The 20,047-nt window shown below is 43.0% G+C and overlaps 1 protein-coding gene across 4 annotated transcripts in view; it reads left to right on the forward strand.

Moving 5' to 3' along the window:
- The first annotated feature begins 3,344 nt into the window (after positions 1–3,344).
- slc1a2.L (solute carrier family 1 member 2 L homeolog) overlaps positions 3,345–20,047 on the forward strand; it is a 46,585-nt gene continuing 29,882 nt past the window's right edge. For 2 of the 4 annotated variants that reach the window (XM_018257325.2, XM_041589755.1), the window contains exon 1: positions 17,772–18,173. In XM_018257325.2, the coding sequence (XP_018112814.1) occupies positions 18,145–18,173 (29 nt within the window). In that variant the 5' untranslated portion in view covers positions 17,772–18,144. Of the gene's footprint in view, positions 4,012–11,074; positions 11,236–17,771; positions 18,174–20,047 lie in introns of those variants that run through there. The other 2 variants (XM_018257326.2, XM_041589756.1) reach the window with 2 other exon arrangements.

Below are 20,047 nucleotides of genomic sequence, written 5' to 3' on the forward strand. Positions count from 1 at the left end.
AGGTTCTCTGGTGGATCCTCAATATCAGGTTCACTGGTGGTTCCTCAATGTCAGGTTCACTGGTGGGCCCTTGGAGGTCTCATCAGATGCTGTCATGACATGGTACAATCAGTGGTCTCGTTGTAACTTTTCAGTTAATGAATATCTCATTAAACAAGCTGATAAACAACACAAGACTTTCCTCTTCTCACTAACTTCATTAGCTGGTTCTGGTATATTTGCTGTGAGATTTATTTCAGCCTTGGGCTTTGGCCAAATTTAAGAAGCAGATTCTGTGCTCGATTGTAATAATAATAGAACAGATTAGACATAGCTCTAGGGTGTTCTATATGTTAGAGCAGAGCAACGCCATATAAATTATTCTAACATGCGAATTGTGGTTATTCATCACTGTCTTTCAAGTTTGGAAAATATCACCATAAAGTAATGGTGAATATTTTGGCTCTATAGAAAGAGAAACGAAGAAATTATTGTTGAAACCTGGAGATGTGACCAATGAATCACTGAAATGACCACAAGGTGTCAGTACGACCAAATATATGGATTTCCTTCTCATTATATGGCAGTAAATTGTCTCAATGATGTTCAAATGTAACAGTTTGTTTATTGATTCATTTTTTTGAAATTGCTTAAGAGGATCTCTATCCTTTTTATCGTCTCACCTATTGTTCTGCATATTCACCCCCTTCCCCTCTCCTCATGAGTAGCTGGTCTTATTGATGTTCCACTCTTAGACTCATTTTCTGCTTTGGCTTTTAGTGGAATTAGTTAATTACACACTGAATACAAATTCCAGAGATCTGAAATGCCCTTCTTCTAGAATCCTATGGAAATATTATAATCCATATCCAATATTCTGCAAAGTGCACCTTCTCTCGTGTGAGTAATTGCTGCCCATTATTACATATGAGACTATTATCCCACTGTTACTATAGGCACCATCTCTCCCTACTATACCTGCTATCCCACAGTCACACTCCCTTCCCAGAGACTATTATCCCACTGTTACTATAGACACCATCTCTCCCTACTATACCTGCTATCCCACAGTCACACTCCCTTCCCAGAGACTATTATCCACTGTTACTATAGACACCATCTCTCCCTACTATACCTGCTATCCCACAGTCACACTCCCTTCCCAGAGACTATTATCCACTGTTACTATAGGCACCATCTCTCCCTACTATACCTGCTATCCCACAGTCACACTCCCTTCCCAGAGACTATTATCCACTGTTACTATAGACACTATCTCTCCCTACTATACCTGCTATCCCACAGTCACACTCCCTTCCCAGAGACTATTATCCACTGTTACTATAGACACCATCTCTCCCTACTATACCTGCTATCCCACAGTCACACTCCCTTCCCAGAGACTATTATCCACTGTTACTATAGACACTATCTCTCCCTACTATACCTGCTATCACACAGTCACACTCCCTTCCCAGAGACTATTATCCCACTGTTACTATAGACACCATCTCTCCCTACTATACCTGCTATCCCACAGTCACACTCCCTTCCCAGAGACTATTATCCACTGTTACTATAGACACCATCTCTCCCTACTATACCTGCTATTCCACAGTCACACTCCCTTCCCAGAGACTATTATCCACTGTTACTATAGGCACCATCTCTCCCTACTATACCTGCTATCCCACAGTCACACTCTCTTCCCAGAGACTATTATCCACTGTTACTATAGACACTATCTCTCCCTACTATACCTGCTATCCCACAGTCACACTCCCTTCCCAGAGACTATTATCCACTGTTACTATAGACACCATCTCTCCCTACTATACCTGCTATCCCACAGTCACACTCCCTTCCCAGAGACTATTATCCACTGTTACTATAGACACCATCTCTCCCTACTATACCTGCTATCCCACAGTCACACTCCCTTCCCAGAGACTATTATCCCACTGTTACTATAGACACCATCTCTCCCTACTATACCTGCTATCCCACAGTCACACTCCCTTCCCAGAGACTATTATCCACTGTTACTATAGACACCATCTCTCCCTACTATACCTGCTATCCCACAGTCACACTCCCTTCCCAGAGACTATTATCCACTGTTACTATAGACACCATCTCTCCCTACTATACCTGCTATCCCACAGTCACACTCCCTTCCAGAGACTATTATCCACTGTTACTATAGACACCATCTCTCCCTACTATACCTGCTATCCCACAGTCACACTCCCTTCCAGAGACTATTATCCCACTGTTACTATAGACACCATCTCTCCCTACTATACCTGCTATCCCACAGTCACACTCCCTTCCCAGAGACTATTATCCACTGTTACTATAGACACCATCTCTCCCTACTATACCTGCTATCCCACAGTCACACTCCCTTCCCAGAGACTATTATCCACTGTTACTATAGACACCATCTCTCCCTACTATACCTGCTATCCCACAGTCACACTCCCTTCCCAGAGACTATTATCCACTGTTACTATAGACACCATCTCTCCCTACTATACCTGCTATCCCACAGTCACACTCCCTTCCCAGAGACTATTATCCCACTGTTACTATAGGCACCATCTCTCCCTACTATACCTGCTATCCCACAGCATTCACAGTTAAGGAATGTTCTGGGCACATAAGTTGCTATGCCGTCATGTATTGTCTAGGGAAAAATACAAACATACAGATAAGAAATATTATGGACACAATGAGCTAAACCCTCATTCTCTGATACAGTAAATCTAACTTTATGTATATTTTACTCCCTCCAGAATATGATAAAATGATAAAATGCTTAAAGGGTCAGTTATGTACAAAAACTATTTTTAAAAAGCTGTTTAAATGCTTAGAATCCATTGGTCCCTATAAACAGGCAACATAAGAATATAATACAAGTATGGGACCTGTTATATAGAATGCATGGGACCTGGGGTTTTCAGGATAAGGGTTGTTTATATAATTTGGATCCCCATACTATAAATCAACAAAAAAAATAATTTAAACATTTGATAAACCCAATTATTTTGCCTCCAATAAGGATTAATTTTATCTTAGTTGGGATCAAGTACAAGATACTGTTTTATTATTACACAGAAAAAGGAAATCATTGTTTAAAACTGGAATTCTTTTATTAAAATGAAGTCTATGGGAGATGGACTTCCCATAATTTGGGTTTCCGAATAACAGATCCCATACTTGTATAGTATATATATATATATATTTTGAATAGAAAGAGCAGAATAAAAAGGAATCATTTTTAACATCACCCCCTGTAAGGCCATAGGGCTCATCTGGTGAGGAAGAGGAGGAGGAGGAGGAGGAGGATGGGGGTTATTTTTCCAGGAGAACTTGCTGCTGCTGCAAATGATGTGATAACCTGTCATTTTATATGAAGTGTTCACCCTACGGTGCTGACAGCAGAGCTTCCCCGGCTCATTCTCTCTTTCTCTCCCCATCTCGGCGAATGCTCTTTAAAGAAGGCTGAGGGTTTAAAGAGGCAGAGCAACAACCCTGTGATGTCAGCTCTGCCTAAAATAGAGAGGGATAGAGTGCAAATCCACGGCTAGAATACTAAAACCCTTTCCAATCCCCTGCTCTAGCCGGCAGCAGGTCAGCGAGGAGCTCTGTGACAGGCAAGAAAGCAAGAAATCAAAGGGGGGAGACAAAAAAAAAAGGAAGTCCCAACCCCCCCCAAGAGTTCCACCTCCTTGTAGCTCTCACCAGGGTCTAGTCTCCACTAGAGGTGGCAGTGGAAACCTTCTAGTCATTTCAGGTCTGGATGCTGTGGACACATCAAACTTGAGGCAGTTGCAACGTTCCTTCTGGTTCTTTCCCTCGCCCCTTGGTCCTTTTTGGATTTTTTTGGGGAGTGGAAGTGTGTGGATTACAGGAGTACAGTTTATGCCACTGCTGAAGAAGCTTCCCAGGCATCTCTTTAACGGAGCCGCTCTATAGACCTTCTGGAGAAGACACAGCACCTTGGAGAACCATGGCATCAACAGACGGGTGAGAGTCTCAATGTTCCCTCTTGATGTTCTTCATAACCATTTCTGCCCCTCAAATGTATTAATGGCATGTGATATTTCATTCATTTCTCCATATATATATATATTAGTGAATTTGGTAAGATAATGCCAGGGTAGGTGCTCAAGGCTTTATTTACAGTGTACGTATAATTTATTCACATTCTCCCCCCTATGCCGTATAAATATAAAATCTTTATCAATGGTGAATATATCTTGACACCAAGTTCCCCGGGTTCCTCGTTGACGTCTTGTGGCATTGGGTCTTGCTCTCCCATTTGACGTCTGTCACTTTGCATCAGCTGTTTGTTTCTCCCTTGTAGGGGCTACCAAGACCACTTGAAAGGAAATCGTAACCCCCTCCCTCTTCCCCTCTTCTTCTCCTTTTATAAAGCCCCCTATTGTTGACATGGTTTCTTCTCCCTCCTACGGGGGGAAATCACGGCACAATAGATGTTGGTGCCTCCGTTGGATTCTAAGAAACCCAAACTGACTCCAACCCAAAAATCTAAGATTAGAGGTTTGTAAATTGAGAGATAAAAGCCCAGATTGTTGGGTATTAATAGGAGCACGTGCTCTCATTGTGTTATTACTCTCGGACTGTAGAGCGCGTCCAAAGGGTTTTTTCTTTTATTGGCTTATAAGAGCAGGGATGACTTCTGCTGGCGGATTGTCGTCAGTCTTATGGTCCCTGTAGGGTAACACAGATTGGTTCTGAATTAATTCTTCACTACCACGATTACATTGATTTAATTACTGCTTCTACCCCCTTTTAACAGACAGATTGAGCCGGTCCCTTGGGAAGGCAGTGGTATAGGGCCACAGATGATGTGCTTTTTAGCAGTCCTTTGTTAGAGTATTGGGTTGCAAATGTGCCGACTTAAATCCCGACCCGATGCCCTGCCTCATCGGTTTATTTATAAGGGAAGGGAAAGGGAAGCTACGGGGGTTACTACTTGTACAAACAGGGAGGGCATGTGGAATTTGTGACTTGATTCAGTTTGTTGCAGGACAACTCTGGAGTTCATCTTCTTCAAACTTAAATGAGGAAATAAGTTTAGTAGGAGACTCATCTTTTGTTGAGAGTGGTGGGTCCTATGGTAAAATACACCTTGCCATTCACATTTAAAAAAAAAACAATATTTAATCTTTGACCTTTTGGCTTTTGTAGAGGTACAACTACTAGTATCCCCCATCCACATCACCATATTTACCTATAGGCTGGTGATTCAACAGCAACAACTCAAGGGCCACAGGTTGAGCAACATTGGTTCTACTCTGACTAATTATCCCTACTGTAAATCCACACTCCCTTCCCAGAGACTATTATCCCACTGTTACTATAGACACCATCTCTCCCTACTATACCTGCTATCCCACAGTCACACTCCCTTCCCAGAGACTATTATCCACTGTTACTATAGGCACCATCTCTCCCTACTATACCTGCTATCCCACAGTCACACTCCCTTCCCAGAGACTATTATCCACTGTTACTATAGACACCATCTCTCCCTACTATACCTGCTATCCCACAGTCACACTCCCTTCCCAGAGACTATTATCCCACTGTTACTATAGACACCATCTCTCCCTACTATACCTGCTATCCCACAGTCACACTCCCTTCCCAGAGACTATTATCCACTGTTACTATAGGCACCATCTCTCCCTACTATACCTGCTATCCCACAGTCACACTCCCTTTCCAGAGACTATTATCCACTGTTACTATAGACACCATCTCTCCCTACTATACCTGCTATCCCACAGTCACACTCCCTTCCCAGAGACTATTATCCACTGTTACTATAGGCACCATCTCTCCCTACTATACCTGCTATCCCACAGTCACACTCCCTTCCCAGAGACTATTATCCACTGTTACTATAGACACCATCTCTCCCTACTATACCTGCTATCCCACAGTCACACTCCCTTCCCAGAGACTATTATCCACTGTTACTATAGACACCATCTCTCCCTACTATACCTGCTATCCCACAGTCACACTTTCTTCCCAGAGACTATTAACCACTGTTACTATAGGCACCATCTCTCCCTACTATACCTGCTATCCCACAGTCACACTCCCTTCCCAGAGACTATTATCCACTGTTACTATAGGCACCATCTCTCCCTACTATACCTGCTATACCACAGTCACACTCCCTTCCCAGAGACTATTATCCACTGTTACTATAGACACCATCTCTCCCTACTATACCTGCTATCCCACAGTCACACTCCCTTCCCAGAGACTATTATCCACTGTTACTATAGGCACCATCTCTCCCTACTATACCTGCTATCCCACAGTCACACTCCCTTCCCAGAGACTATTATCCACTGTTACTATAGACACCATCTCTCCCTACTATACCTGCTATCCCACAGTCACACTTTCTTCCCAGAGACTATTAACCACTGTTACTATAGGCACCATCTCTCCCTACTATACCTGCTATCCCACAGTCACACTCCCTTCCCAGAGACTATTAACCACTGTTACTATAGGCACCTTCTCTCCCTACTATACCTGCTATCCCACAGTCACACTCCCTTCCCAGAGATTATTATCCACTGTTACTATAGGCACCATCTCTCCCTACTATACCTGCTATCCCACAGTCACGCTCCCTTCCCAGAGACTATTATCCACTGTTACTATAGGCACCATCTCTCCCTACTATACCTGCTATCCCATAGTCACACTCCCTTCCCAGAGACTATTATCCACTGTTACTATAGACACCATTTCTCCCTACTATACCTGCTATCCCACAGTCACACTCCCTTCCCAGAGACTATTATCCACTGTTACTATAGACACCATCTCTCCCTACTATACCTGCTATCCCACAGTCACACTCCCTTCCCAGAGACTATTATCCCACTGTTACTATAGGCACATCTCTCCCTACTATACCTGCTATCCCACAGTCACACTCCCTTCCCAGAGACTATTATCCCACTGTTACTATAGACACCATCTCTCCCTACTATACCTGCTATCCCACAGTCACACTCCCTTCCCAGAGACTATTATCCCACTGTTACTATAGGCACATCTCTCCCTACTATACCTGCTATCCCACAGTCACACTCCCTTCCCAGAGACTATTATCCACTGTTACTATAGGCACCATCTCTCCCTACTATACCTGCTATCCCACAGTCACACTCCCTTCCCAGAGACTATTATCTTGAATGGCTCAACATAACTATCTATATCTGGCTTCTATAGGAGAACAATAAGGAATATAATAGACAAACCTAACACAGGCAGGTCTCCAGGAGCCCTTTCAGGAGCTGGCACAGTTGCACCCCAAATATTTGGGATGTTTAATAGTAGCAAGGTAAATAAGTGAAAAACACAAACAAAGAAAATCAACTACACAATCCTCCTGGCACAACATTTTTGCCCCTGGCAGGGATTTGCTTTGGAGTCCTGACTATACACTTAATAAATCATGTTCTCATGTAACTTTCCTGTGTTGGTGCCATGTTTCCAGGTGCAGACTGGTCCCATCCAATGGAACTTTCCATAAGAACAAGGTACGGAGACTTAGGGAATTGTCCTGTTGAGGATAAGAAGCTTGTTCTGGAAGTTATTTTATGGCACAGACTTGGATATGAAATGAGTGAAGAAAAACAGTAGTGTCATTGAAACAAGGTAGATACCAACATACACCTACTATTAAACTTCCTGAAGAAGGGACCTCAGCAGACTGGCCATCCTGAGTACTAACTAATCTCCTGCTGGGCCCAAGCTCAATTCTACTTCATCAACCGCTTTCTGCATCTCATGGATATTAGTGGACCCGAATGACTAATTCTGTTATGGGCCCTATGATTCTCAACAGGACTTGAGCAAACTTAGGGGCTGTTCCTGCTGAATTGTGCTTAGTACAGGGAATACCTATGCTGCCATAGTTTTATAGGATCTCTCTGTACAGACTATGAGCAAATTTAGGGGCTGTTCCTGCTGAATTGTGCTTAGTACAGGGAATACCTATGCTGCCATAGTTTTATGGGATCTCACTGTACAGACTATGAGCAAACTTAGGGACTGTTCCTGCTGAATTGTGCTTAATACAGGTGAATACCTATGCTGCCATAGTTTTATGGGATCTCTCTGTACAGACTATGAGCAAACTTAGGGGCTGTTCCTGCTGAATTGTGCTTAGTACAGGTGAATACCTATGCTGCCATAGTTTTATGGGATCTCTCTGTACAGACTATGAGCAAACTTAGGGGCTGTTCCTGCTGAATTGTGCTTAGTACATGGGAATACCTATGCTGCCATAGTTTTATGGGATCTCTTTGTACAGACTATGAGCAAACTTAGGGACTGCTCCTGCTGAATTGTGCTTAGTACAGGGAATACCTATGCTGCTATAGTTTATGGGATCTCTCTGTACAGACTATGAGGAAACTTAGGGACTGTTTCTGCTGAATTGTGCTTAGTACAGGGGAATACCTATGCTGCCTTAGTTTTATGGGATTTCTCTGTACAAACTATGAGCAAACTTAGGGGACTGTTCCTGCCGAATTGTGCTTAGTACAGGGGAATACCTATGCTGCCATAGTTTTATGGGATCTCTCTGTACAGACTATGAGCAAACTTAGGGACTGTTCCTGCTGAATTGTGCTTAGTACAGGGAATACCTATGCTGCCATAGTTTTATGGGATCTCTCTGTACAGACTATGAGCAAACTTAGGGACTGTTCCTGCTGAATTGTGCTTAGTACAGGGGAATACCTATGCTGCCATAGTTTTATGGGATCTCTCTGTACAGACTATGAGCAAACTTAGGGACTGTTCCTGCTGAATTGTGCTTAGTACAGGTGAATACCTATGCTGCTATAGTTTTTTGGATGGTGAGACATTATGGATATATGTTTATGGATATTAATGGATATATATTAGTGTTTAAAAGCTGTGGGTCCGTGATATTGGTACAAAACATGTGCTACGTCACTGGCCAATGTTGAGTTTCCCTAAAGTGTGAAACAGCAATTGATTTATATTCCCTGAGATCCAATTTTCCCACTTCCCACTCCAGAGGCTGTTGCTATGTGAGAGCTGATGTAGAAAGTGCTAATCAGGTTCTTGGTACCTGCACTTACTTTATTAGATGAGGATCAAAGGGAAAGTGTCAATTCTGCTCCAGGCAGAAAGATCACATTCTCTGCTCAGGAGAAAATGGTCCCAAATTCACTGCAAACCCACTTTACAGGAGGGGTGTGTGTATTCTGGATATAAGCTTTTCACTTGTAACATGGCATTCCAACAGGAGTAGTTACAGGGAAGGGCACAAAGGGTATTTGCCCAGGCCCTCAGCATCACAGGGGCCCCTCTTGCATTAAACTGCAATGGGTCATCCCTTCTCACAGTTTGGGTCTAGGTCTTTAATAGTTTGTCTACTTCAGATAAAGGTCCTACCATGGCACAAGGGAATTGGTATATCAGCACTGAAACATAAAGCTGATAATAAAAACCCTTTGAGAGGCCATGGAAAAACAGGCAGTTTAGAAGTAGTAGACAGGGGGTCACAAAATGCCTTAGTGACTTCTTATATCCTTATCATTTACAGTAGGGGGTACATTATCCCTTATAATACATGAGTGATACTCAGAGTTCCCTGTATAACTCAGCCTGCAGCCTTGTGCCTTTATATGGTCACAGAACAACCCCTCAGTGACTTCTAATATCCTTATCATTTACAGTAGGGGGTACATTATCCCTTATAATACATGAGTGATACTCAGAGTTCCCTGTATAACTCAGCCTGCAGCCTTGTGCCTTTATATGGTCACAGAACAACCCCTCGGTGACTTCTAATATCCTTATCATTTACAGTAGGGGGTACATTATCCCTTATAATAAATGAGTGATACATAGAGTTCCCTGTATAACTCAGCCTGCAGCCTTGTGCCTTTATATGGTCACAGAACAACCCCTCAGTGACTTCTAATATCCTTATCATTTACAGTAGGGGGGTACATTATCCCTCATTGACAGTAATACAGCTGGACCCCATGGTACATTATCCAAGCTGACCTGATGACCTTGTCGTACATCATTCCCTGACACAAATCAGATGAACAAGTTGTGATGAAGGAGAAGGGGCAGTTGTCAGACGTATGTTCCAGATTTTCGCCGCTGACCCATGTCCAACTCCCAGCCTGTCTCTTCCCAGCACACCTGCTATCTGCCTTTATGTTATCCCTTGTGGGTTGTCACTTTCTAATACTCATTGTTCTCTATATCCTGGTTGTATTTTCCAGGCGTAGGCTTGACAAATCTTGGGGGCTTAGGCTACAACCCCCAATACTCTCCATGAGCTCTATAATTTGTTATGGGAACTCCATCAGACTCCTGGGCAGTTGGTCAGTGACAATGAGAAGTCTCAGCTCAGATTCATCTTCCTTGGGTAAAGGTTGGGTCCCAAAAGGTTGTCAGTGTTTCCTCTAGGAACAACATTATTTAATTTCATTAGAGGCTACACTTCCCCTTTAATCAGCTTGGTATGCTCATGATATCTGTGCCTCTTGCACGGCAGCGCAATTTCACTTTATCCTATTTACTATTGTTAGCACAAACATTTATTTTTACATGCTTTTGCACAAACCCAATAAATGTGCCCAACAGGGGGCACCGCATACCAGCGTGTAACCAGTGAGACTCAGCACTGATCTAAAATGTGTTCTTTATAAATGTTTAATATTGTCACTTTCTGACCCCAGTTACATCCAGGTCTCATTCTGGCCCCAGTTTTGCTGCAAAAACGTCCCTTTCGCTCTTAATAGACAAGTTCTGTCTGCCATTGGCTATTGCCCAAGAGGTCATTTGGATTCATTTATTAATTGAATTAATTATTGTCATTTTATAACGCCACCTACTGGAATACCTATGGAATAGCAGCCCGACACTTTAAGCAGTGCCCTCATGCATAGCAAGGAATAAGTACTATTAATAATGTGCACCCCCTGGGGTTCCAAGTGACAAGTCAGCAAAGCCCCCGACAATGAGCAGACACAGGCCCTGAGCTAAACAGACAGCCCACGACGCGTTCCACTTGCTCAGCAGATTTCGCCACATTCAAACAGACATTTCCGTGCTCTTGATAAGAAACGCTGCACATCTCAGGGGCTGAAATGCTCTGCCATCTACTGCCCTCCCTGCACCCATGCGATAACTGTTAGTATGATGTAGAGAGTGATATTCTGAGACAATTTGCAATTGGTTTTCATTTTTTATTATTTGTGGTTTTTGAGTTATTTAGCTTTTTATTCAGCAGCTCTCCTGTTTCAGTAATCTGGTTGCTAGGGTCCAAGTTACAATAGCAACCAAGCATCAATATGAATAGGAGAAGACCTGGATACCTGAATAGAAAGAGTAGTGATGGTTGAATTTATTCGCCAGGTGCGAATTCGCCGTGAATTCTCGGGATTTGGCGCTGGCGAATAAATTCGGGGAAAATTCGCCAGCATCAAAAAAAATGGCCACCGGCGTCATTTTTTTGGATGCCGGCGTCAAAAATGAGACGTCGGCGCCGTTTCGTGAATTTCGCAGGAAATTTGCTAATTGTTCGGCGAAGCGAAATGCCCCAAATTCACCCATCACTAAGAAAGAGTCATAAAATGCAACAATAACTACAGTATAAATTTGTAGCCTTACAAAGCATTTTTTTTTATATGGGGGTCAGCGACCCTTATCTGAAAGATGGAAAAAGTCAGAAGAAGTTGGTAAATAATTAAATATTAAATATAATAAAATTGAAAAGTTTTGTAGAATTGGCCATTCTATGATATATTAAAATTTAACCCCTTTAAATCCTCCCAACTTGTGTCTGGTTTTCCAGCACTAGCAAGAGGGACCCATTGGCTGGGAGGAGTTATAGATCTGTGGTTGTCGGGAGTTGCTGGGAGTTTGTAGTAGAGTTCCCAATGCTAGGAGGGAATTCCCTACTATGGGTAGTTGTGAGACCGAGTGCCTATGTGCAGCATGTAGAGTAAGTTTAGGTTGTGCTTAGTGAATACAAAGTATCTTTCCTTGCCTTGAACTGCTGTCTGTAGAAGCAAGTCCCTGTATTCTGTATACTACAGGCAATGGAGGCTAGGGTAGAAGGGTCTAGTAACCCGTAGCAACCAAATCCTGTTAAACTATGGCATATTCATTTACCTAGGTCTGTAGTACATATGGCACTTGATCATACATGCATGAAGATGCCTCACTGGCTGGCAGTTCATGCTGGCAGTCAGCACAGACCCAATTAGGAAGACGGTTCTGTAGAATCAGTTTGGATCAGTACCCAAGCATTAACAGGGTGTCTGTTGTACCAAGAGCCACTGTTTTATATCATCTCAACTGAACTGATCCCATTTAAAGGGTAAGTCCATCCTCAATCTAAGCCCATTTGGTTAAAGTTATACTGTCATGGGAAAACATGTTTTTAGTTAATAGTGCTGCTCCAGCAAAATTCTCCACTGAAATCCATTTTTCAAAAGAGCAAACAGATTCATTTATATTTAACTTTGAAATCTGACATGGGGCTAGAGATATTGTCAATTTCACAGGTGGCCTCAGTCATGTGACTTGTGCTCTGATGAACTTCAATCACTCTTTACTGCTGTACTGCAAGTTGGAGTGATATCACCCCCCCCCCAGCAGCCTAACAACAGAACAATGGGAAGGTAACCAGATAGCAGCTCCCTAACACAAGATAACAGCTGCCTGGTAGATCTAAGAACAGCACTCAATAGTAAAATCCAGGTCCCACTGAGACACATTCAGTTACATTGAGTAGGAGAAACAACAGCCTGCCAGAAAGCAGTTCCATCCTAAAGTGCTGGCTCTTTCTGAAATCACATGACCAGGCAAAATGACCTGAGATGCACCTACACACCAATATTACAACTAAATACACTTGTTGGTTCAGGAATTACATTTTATATTTTAGAGTGAATTATTTGCAGTGTAAACAGTGTCATTTAGAAATAAAAACTAAACCATAAAAATCCTGACAGAATCCCTTTAACACAAAGAGCTCCCTGTACTTTCTACAAAGAGTTAAAGCTGCCTCTAATCTACAACCAATATGGCAGTTTAGGGGTTTGCAGGAAGAATCTTGTGCTACACAAGATAAAGAATCCCGTGCCGTTCAATTAAAGGGCAAGTGAAGAATATATAATAGATATTGTACGATGCTTTGTGGCAATACATTATATGTACTGGGGGCAAATAAACACATTTGTTTTCATGGCAGATCCCATTAAGGAATCATTTTCATGTAACACACACACACGCCATTAACTCTGACTGCGGCCTGGGTGTAAATGGCTTTTTGATAAATAAGAAACCGCTCGCTAATGATTTGTTCTTGTGGATAAATGTGGTTTGCCATATTGTTACCACTCGCCCACAGATTGTTTATTTAACCCCTTGACCTGTGGGGTAGGGAGCTTTCCTGATAAATGATGCTGCGGCTCAGTGCTTATTGGTCGGTTGATGGAGTTGGCTATTGATTGATTGAGTTGGTGTCAGTGATTCATGGAGTCATTAGATTAGATAGGAAGCTGCTTGGTAATGACAGGCAATATATCTGTGTAACTGCTTAGACTATATACTAGCCTGGTAACCCCCGAGTTTATTATGCTTCTCCCTGTATGCACCTGCACCCTTAAATGTTCCTGCTGAATTGTGCTTAGTACAGGGAATACCTATGCTGCCATAGTTTTATGGGATCTCTCTGTACAGACTATGAGCAAACTTAGGGGCTGTTCCTGCTGAATTGTGCTTAGTACAGAGGAATACCTATGCTGCCATAGTTTTATGGGATCTCTCTGTACAGACTATGAGCAAACTTAGGGGACTGTTCCTGCTGAATTGTGCTTAGTACAGGGAATACCTATGCTGCCATAGTTTTATGGGATCTCTCTGTACAGACTATGAGCAAACTTAGGGGACTGTTCCTGCTGAATTGTGCTTAGTACAGGGAATACCTATGCTGCCATAGTTTTATGGGATCTCTCTGTACAGACTATGAGCAAACTTAGGGGACTGTTCCTGCTGAATTGTGCTTAGTACAGGGAATACCTATGGTGTCATAGTTTTATGGGATTTCTCTGTACAGACTATGAGCAAACTTAGGGGACTGTTCCTGCTGAATTGTGCTTAGTACAGGGAATACCTATGCTGCCATAGTTTTATGGGATCTCTCTGTACAGACTATGAGCAAATTTAGGGACTGTTCCTGCTGAATTGTGCTTAGTACAGGGGAATACCTATGCTGCCATAGTTTTATGGGATCTCTCTGTATAGACTATGAGCAAACTTAGGGGACTGTTCCTGCTGAATTGTGCTTAGTACAGAGGAATACCTATGGTGTCATAGTTTTATGGGATCTCTCTGTACAGACTATGAGCAAACTTAGGGGGCTGTTCCTGCTGAATGTGTTCCATTATGTTTCTATGCAGTAAATACTGTAGCACTATTTTTAAGATATCTATTTTCTATAATACATTCACAGAAATACGGCTTAGGGTCTGTGTCGATATGAATGGGATTTCCATGGAAACAGAGATTGAAATAAAGGCTTGTCTCTACAATTTTCAGAGGGATAGTCTGGAATGACTCTTCAGATGTTGATAAATTATAACCCAGTTCAATGGCAGATTATTGATTTTGTAATATAATAAAACATAATGAGCTTCAGAGTAAGAGCTAATCATTAACACGGGGCTGCTTTACGGTTCTCAAATGACTGCAGCTGGTGATTGGTCGTAATACATCATGTGATTTATAGACAGCATCACTAATGTCATATTTGGGCTGGCGTAGAGCTGCTTTTGGCATAGGTAGCAATTGGCTGAATTCTCATTCCTTAAAGGGATACTGTCATGGGAATTTTTTATTTTTTTTTAAAAAAAACATCAGTTCATAGTGCTGCTCCAGCAGAATTCTGCATTGAAATCAGTTTCTCAAGAAGCAAACTGAATTTTTTATATGTAATTTTGAAATCTGACATGGGGCTAGACAGATTGTCAGTTTCCCAGCTGCCTCCAGGCATGTGACTTGTGCTCTGATAAACTTCAGTCACTCTTTACTGCTGTACTGCAAGTTGGAGTTATATCACTCCCTCCCTTTCCCCCACCAGCAGCCTAACAACAGAACAATGGGAAGGTAACCAGATAGCAGCTCCCTAATACAATATAACAGCTGCCTGGTAGATCTAAGAACAGCACTCAATAGTAAAATCCAGGTCCCACTGAGACACGTTCAGTTACATTGAGAAGGAGAAACAACAGCCTGCCAGAAAGCAGTTCCATCCTAAAGTGCTGGCTCTTTCTGAAAGCACATGACCAGGCAAAATGACCTGAGATGCACCTACACACCAATATTACAACTAAATAAATACAATTGTTGGTTCAGGAATGAAACTTTATATTGTAGAGTGAATTATTTGCAGTGTAAACTGTGTAATTAAAAAAAAAAAAACGACACCATGAAAATCATGACAGAATCCCTTTAAAGGGGATGTAAAGGCAAAAAACTAAAATCCAATTGTTACTTTCTTTAATGAAAAAGAAATCTATCTCCAATGTATTTCAATTAAAAAATGTGTACAGTTTTTATGAGAAACCTGATTGTATGCAGTAAAATTCCCCCTTTGCTCTGACTGCTGCAGATAGGAAACGGTCCCTAACTGCTCTGCAGGGAAACGATCCTACTTTCAAACAGAAGGGAACTGCTCCCCCCCACCCAGAACGCGAGCAGCTTTGTTTGTTTCCCTGTAGAGCAGTCGGCGACCGTGTAGAGATTTGTAGCCGTAGACCCAGTGCAGTCGATATAATTTATGACGATCCCTAAGATTAACCTCCCAACTTAAGCCCAGACCGCACTGAGCATGTGCACAGTCTTGGTCTTGCAAAGATGCTTAAAAAAGTTACAAGATGACAGCCCCCTGCGGCCAACTTTGAAAGCATAAATCATTTGTTTTTATTAGGCTTCTGGTGCAGTAAGTTCATGTTTATGTTTAGTATACAAAATACAGCATTTCTAGCCTTTTTCTATTTTAGACTTTACTTCCCCTTTAACAAACGCACGGCGGGCACCGAAGGAAGTCGGAAGCTGCTTTGTTTTCTCGCCCCGACAGGAGATCAATTAGGAATGAAATGTTACCAGATATATAAAGAGATGAAAGGGAAAGAATGAGGCTTTTGTAAAGCAACATTTATAGCAAGTTGGCATTGCCCCAGTCAGTGGCCACCTGGCACAAGCAAAAGAAAAACCTTAAGCAAAAAGCCGTCTCCATGGCAACACACAAACACGCACATAATGTGGCCCTCGCCAGTCTGCATAACAATTTCACCAGGTCACTAATGGGGCCCACAAGTGGACAATGCCCTTCTCTGCCAGTGCCAACCACTGTAGTGCCCTGACTGCTAATTCCCACACGGATAGAAAGAACACGGAGGACTCATCGCAGGTTTAAAACAGTAATAAACATCCTGCCAGTTAGTGCCCTGGCACAGCTCAATGAACTTTTATATTCGGCCGTCTCCGAAAAAAAATGACCCATTGTCTCATCGGGGTTGATAGAAATTCCAAGCATGTTCCGTCTCGGAGCTCTCGTCTGTTGGCGCTTCCTGCTCTTTGTGCCCATCGTTCCCTCGGATGCCAACGCCTCAACAATCGCTTTACCGGGAAATCAAACTGCCCCGAGGCGCAAAGGATTCTGGGAGAGGGGTTGGTTTATGGAACTGTATGTGTCTGGTTTATTGTAAATTTAATTTCTGGCCCTCCCGATTCCTGACTACATCGATTTTTTCACCCACTAAATGAATACAGGTCTCTTTATATCCTTACAGGTCCCCATTACAGTTGTTGGGATGGGCCTTCCTATTGTGACATCACTCACTCCTGTGTCCCCCTGCAGCTGCCAGATGTGCTCCCCCCAGTATTGTAGGAGGGTCCAGGCCCATTGGGGTTGCCTTATCAGGGGCCCGCACGCAGATTTGGCAGCCGCCCACAGCCAGCCTCCACCCGCCTGACCAGCATGTATCTCTTTTCTTCTATTGGTTGGGGCAGGGATAAATCATCAGGCAGATGAGAATGGATCTGGGCAGGCGGGGCCCACTATGGCCAGGGCCCACCTGGTTTTTTCCCATTGTCCCACCAGCCAAGGTCAACTCTGGCTCCCCCTATTGTGACATCACTCATTCTGGTGCCCCCTGCATCGCCCAGGTGAGCTCCCCCTATTGTGGTATCATTGATTATTGTGCACCCCTACAGCTCCAGAGTCAACTCCCCCAATTACTAAGTCATTCGTTCCTGTTGCGGCCACCACCAGATGTGCTCCCCATATTGTGACGTCACTTATTATTGTGTCAGGTACTTGTATGAGAAGGTGTAACATTTCATCAAGCCTAGGGGGGCTTCCTTGGCTGGCTGCTTTGTGTTATTAACTTTAACTGACAGGTACCAGTAAATGTTACATGCTGCCTGGTTGCTGTTGGTTACTAGACCTGGTGTATATTTGGGAACTTTCTAACATTACCCCTCTGAATCCTGGGAATCCATCAAGAGAAACAAACGCATACTAAAAATGGGGACAGGTTTAATGAATTAAAAGCAGCTGAATTGTCTGTGCTTGGCCAGCTGTTCTATTACATGTGGGTGTACTCAGACTCACACACACACTCTCTTAATTACTAGAGATTCAGGAGATGCACACAAGTAGGTTACATTGAGCAGAATCAAGAAGGAGGGGAGCCTGTTGTACGTATCATTCCAGCTATAGGCACAGGCTTCCCCAGGGAGTAATTACAGCTGCAACCACTCAGCAACTGAAATAGTCCCAGGGTGCAGGAAAAAATAGATTTAGAAAACAAGCACTGAATGTCCAGCTGCTCCAACTACTCCATAGAGCAAAGGCTATTAGCACCGAACAGTGAGCTCTGATCTCTCACTCAGGATTCACCCCCTCCATGTGCTCATGATCAACTGCATCCCAACAGCTCCAATACATGGCCAAGGCTTCAACATCGGACAGGACCTGAATTAAATGCCTTGAATTCTTCCAAACCTGCACCCACTCTCTAAATCATGAGGCAGAGCCAGGTTATCCCAAACAGGTACTTTATTCTTGAGGGAGTAAGTGTCATATATCATTTTATAGTAACAGTGGGATAATAGTCTCTGGGAAGGGAGTGTGACTGTGGGATAGCAGGTATAGTAGGGAGAGATGGTGTCTATAGTAACAGTGGGATAATAGTCTCTGGGAAGGGAGTGTGACTGTGGGATAGCAGGTATAGTAGGGAGAGATGGTACCTATAGTAACAGTGGGATAATAGTCTCTGGGAAGGGAGTGTGACTGTGGGATAGCAGGTATAGTAGGGAGAGATGGTGCCTATAGTAACAGTGGATAATAGTCTCTGGGAAGGGAGTGTGACTGTGGGATAGCAGGTATAGTAGGGAGAGATGGTGCCTATAGTAACAGTGGATAATAGTCTCTGGGAAGGGAGTGTGACTGTGGGATAGCAGGTATAGTAGGGAGAGATGGTGCCTATAGTAACAGTGGATAATAGTCTCTGGGAAGGGAGTGTGACTGTGGGATAGCAGGTATAGTAGGGAGAGATGGTGTCTATAGTAACAGTGGATAATAGTCTCTGGGAAGGGACTGTGACTGTGGGATAGCAGGTATAGTAGGGAGAGATGGTGCCTATAGTAACAGTGGATAATAGTCTCTGGGAAGGGAGTGTGACTGTGGGATAGCAGGTATAGTAGGGAGAGATGGTGTCTATAGTAACAGTGGATAATAGTCTCTGGGAAGGGAGTGTGGCTGTGGGAGGGATGCAGGTTGATCTAAATAAATTGTCCCTGTACAACCCTCTTTGCCATAGATCCTACCGGCACAGAGAACATCTGATGGGATGGAATATCGGGAGAATATGGGAGACAGATGAGTTGCACATAAATTAGTCTGCAGAGGGAAGTGAGCTGTGTGTGGGGAGCAGATGAGAGAAATAATTGTAGAAAACTCATAATAAAAGGCAACTTGAGGTTATCGTTTAATTCAGATAAGAGCTGTGTGTAATGGACTTTAACCATTTACCGTCCTGTTAACAAGTGTTAAAGACAGACAGTTGGTGGTTTTTGACCTCACTTTATTTGTATAGATCTTATCTTGGCTCATATTAAGGCCACAATTAGAGGTTCCTATTCAGATGCTTTTTTCTCCAGGGGTCACTAAGGACGTCCAATCAGAGGCAAGAACGTCAACCGCAGATACACGACTCCCATTGGCTGGAAGGAGTTGATGTGAGAAATAGCAACTGTTTTCCTGCTCAGCAAATCCTTCTACTTTTTATCCTATCATAAACATTTAAAGGGGCAGCTGCGTCCGTATACACCCAAGCATAATCTCTACAATAAACAGCATAAATGTGTTACCAACGAGTCCCATTCCATCACGTCTATATAAATATGAGCAGGTCTCAGGGTTGCATGCATGATAATCCTTAAAGTCACTTTAGGGTTTAGATTCGGTAAATCCTTCATAAATTCTACTTGTAAGCCGCTGCTTTTGTTCTGCATACATATTGCTTGAAGCATGTGCTCTGAATAAGGAAATCCGGATTTCTTCTGTGCATTGGTATTAACTGTTTAATCACCCCCCCCCCGAGAGTTAATGGGGGGTATCTGCCTATGGTTTTGGCTCCATATCAGGCCAAATAAGCTGCTGGCACAATCAAGAGTGGTTGAGTTGACAGTTAGGGTTGACCCTTTGCCCACCCAGAGACCCTTCAGTTGTTGAACTGTTCCCAATGGCCAAATGGGGTATTGTCCCCTTTATGGAGTAGTTGTTTACTATATCCAGAACAGTTTCAGAAGCCAAGCATGTGGATTCTGGCAGCCATATGTGAACCCAGAAGCATTGGCTTCCATGAAGATTTCATCTCTCAAGCAACTGTAAGGATTATTATACATGAAACCCAAAAGATCTAAG

Source organism: Xenopus laevis, chromosome 4L (genome assembly GCF_017654675.1).
Source record: "Xenopus laevis strain J_2021 chromosome 4L, Xenopus_laevis_v10.1, whole genome shotgun sequence".
Classification (NCBI taxonomy): Eukaryota; Metazoa; Chordata; class Amphibia; order Anura; family Pipidae; genus Xenopus; species Xenopus laevis.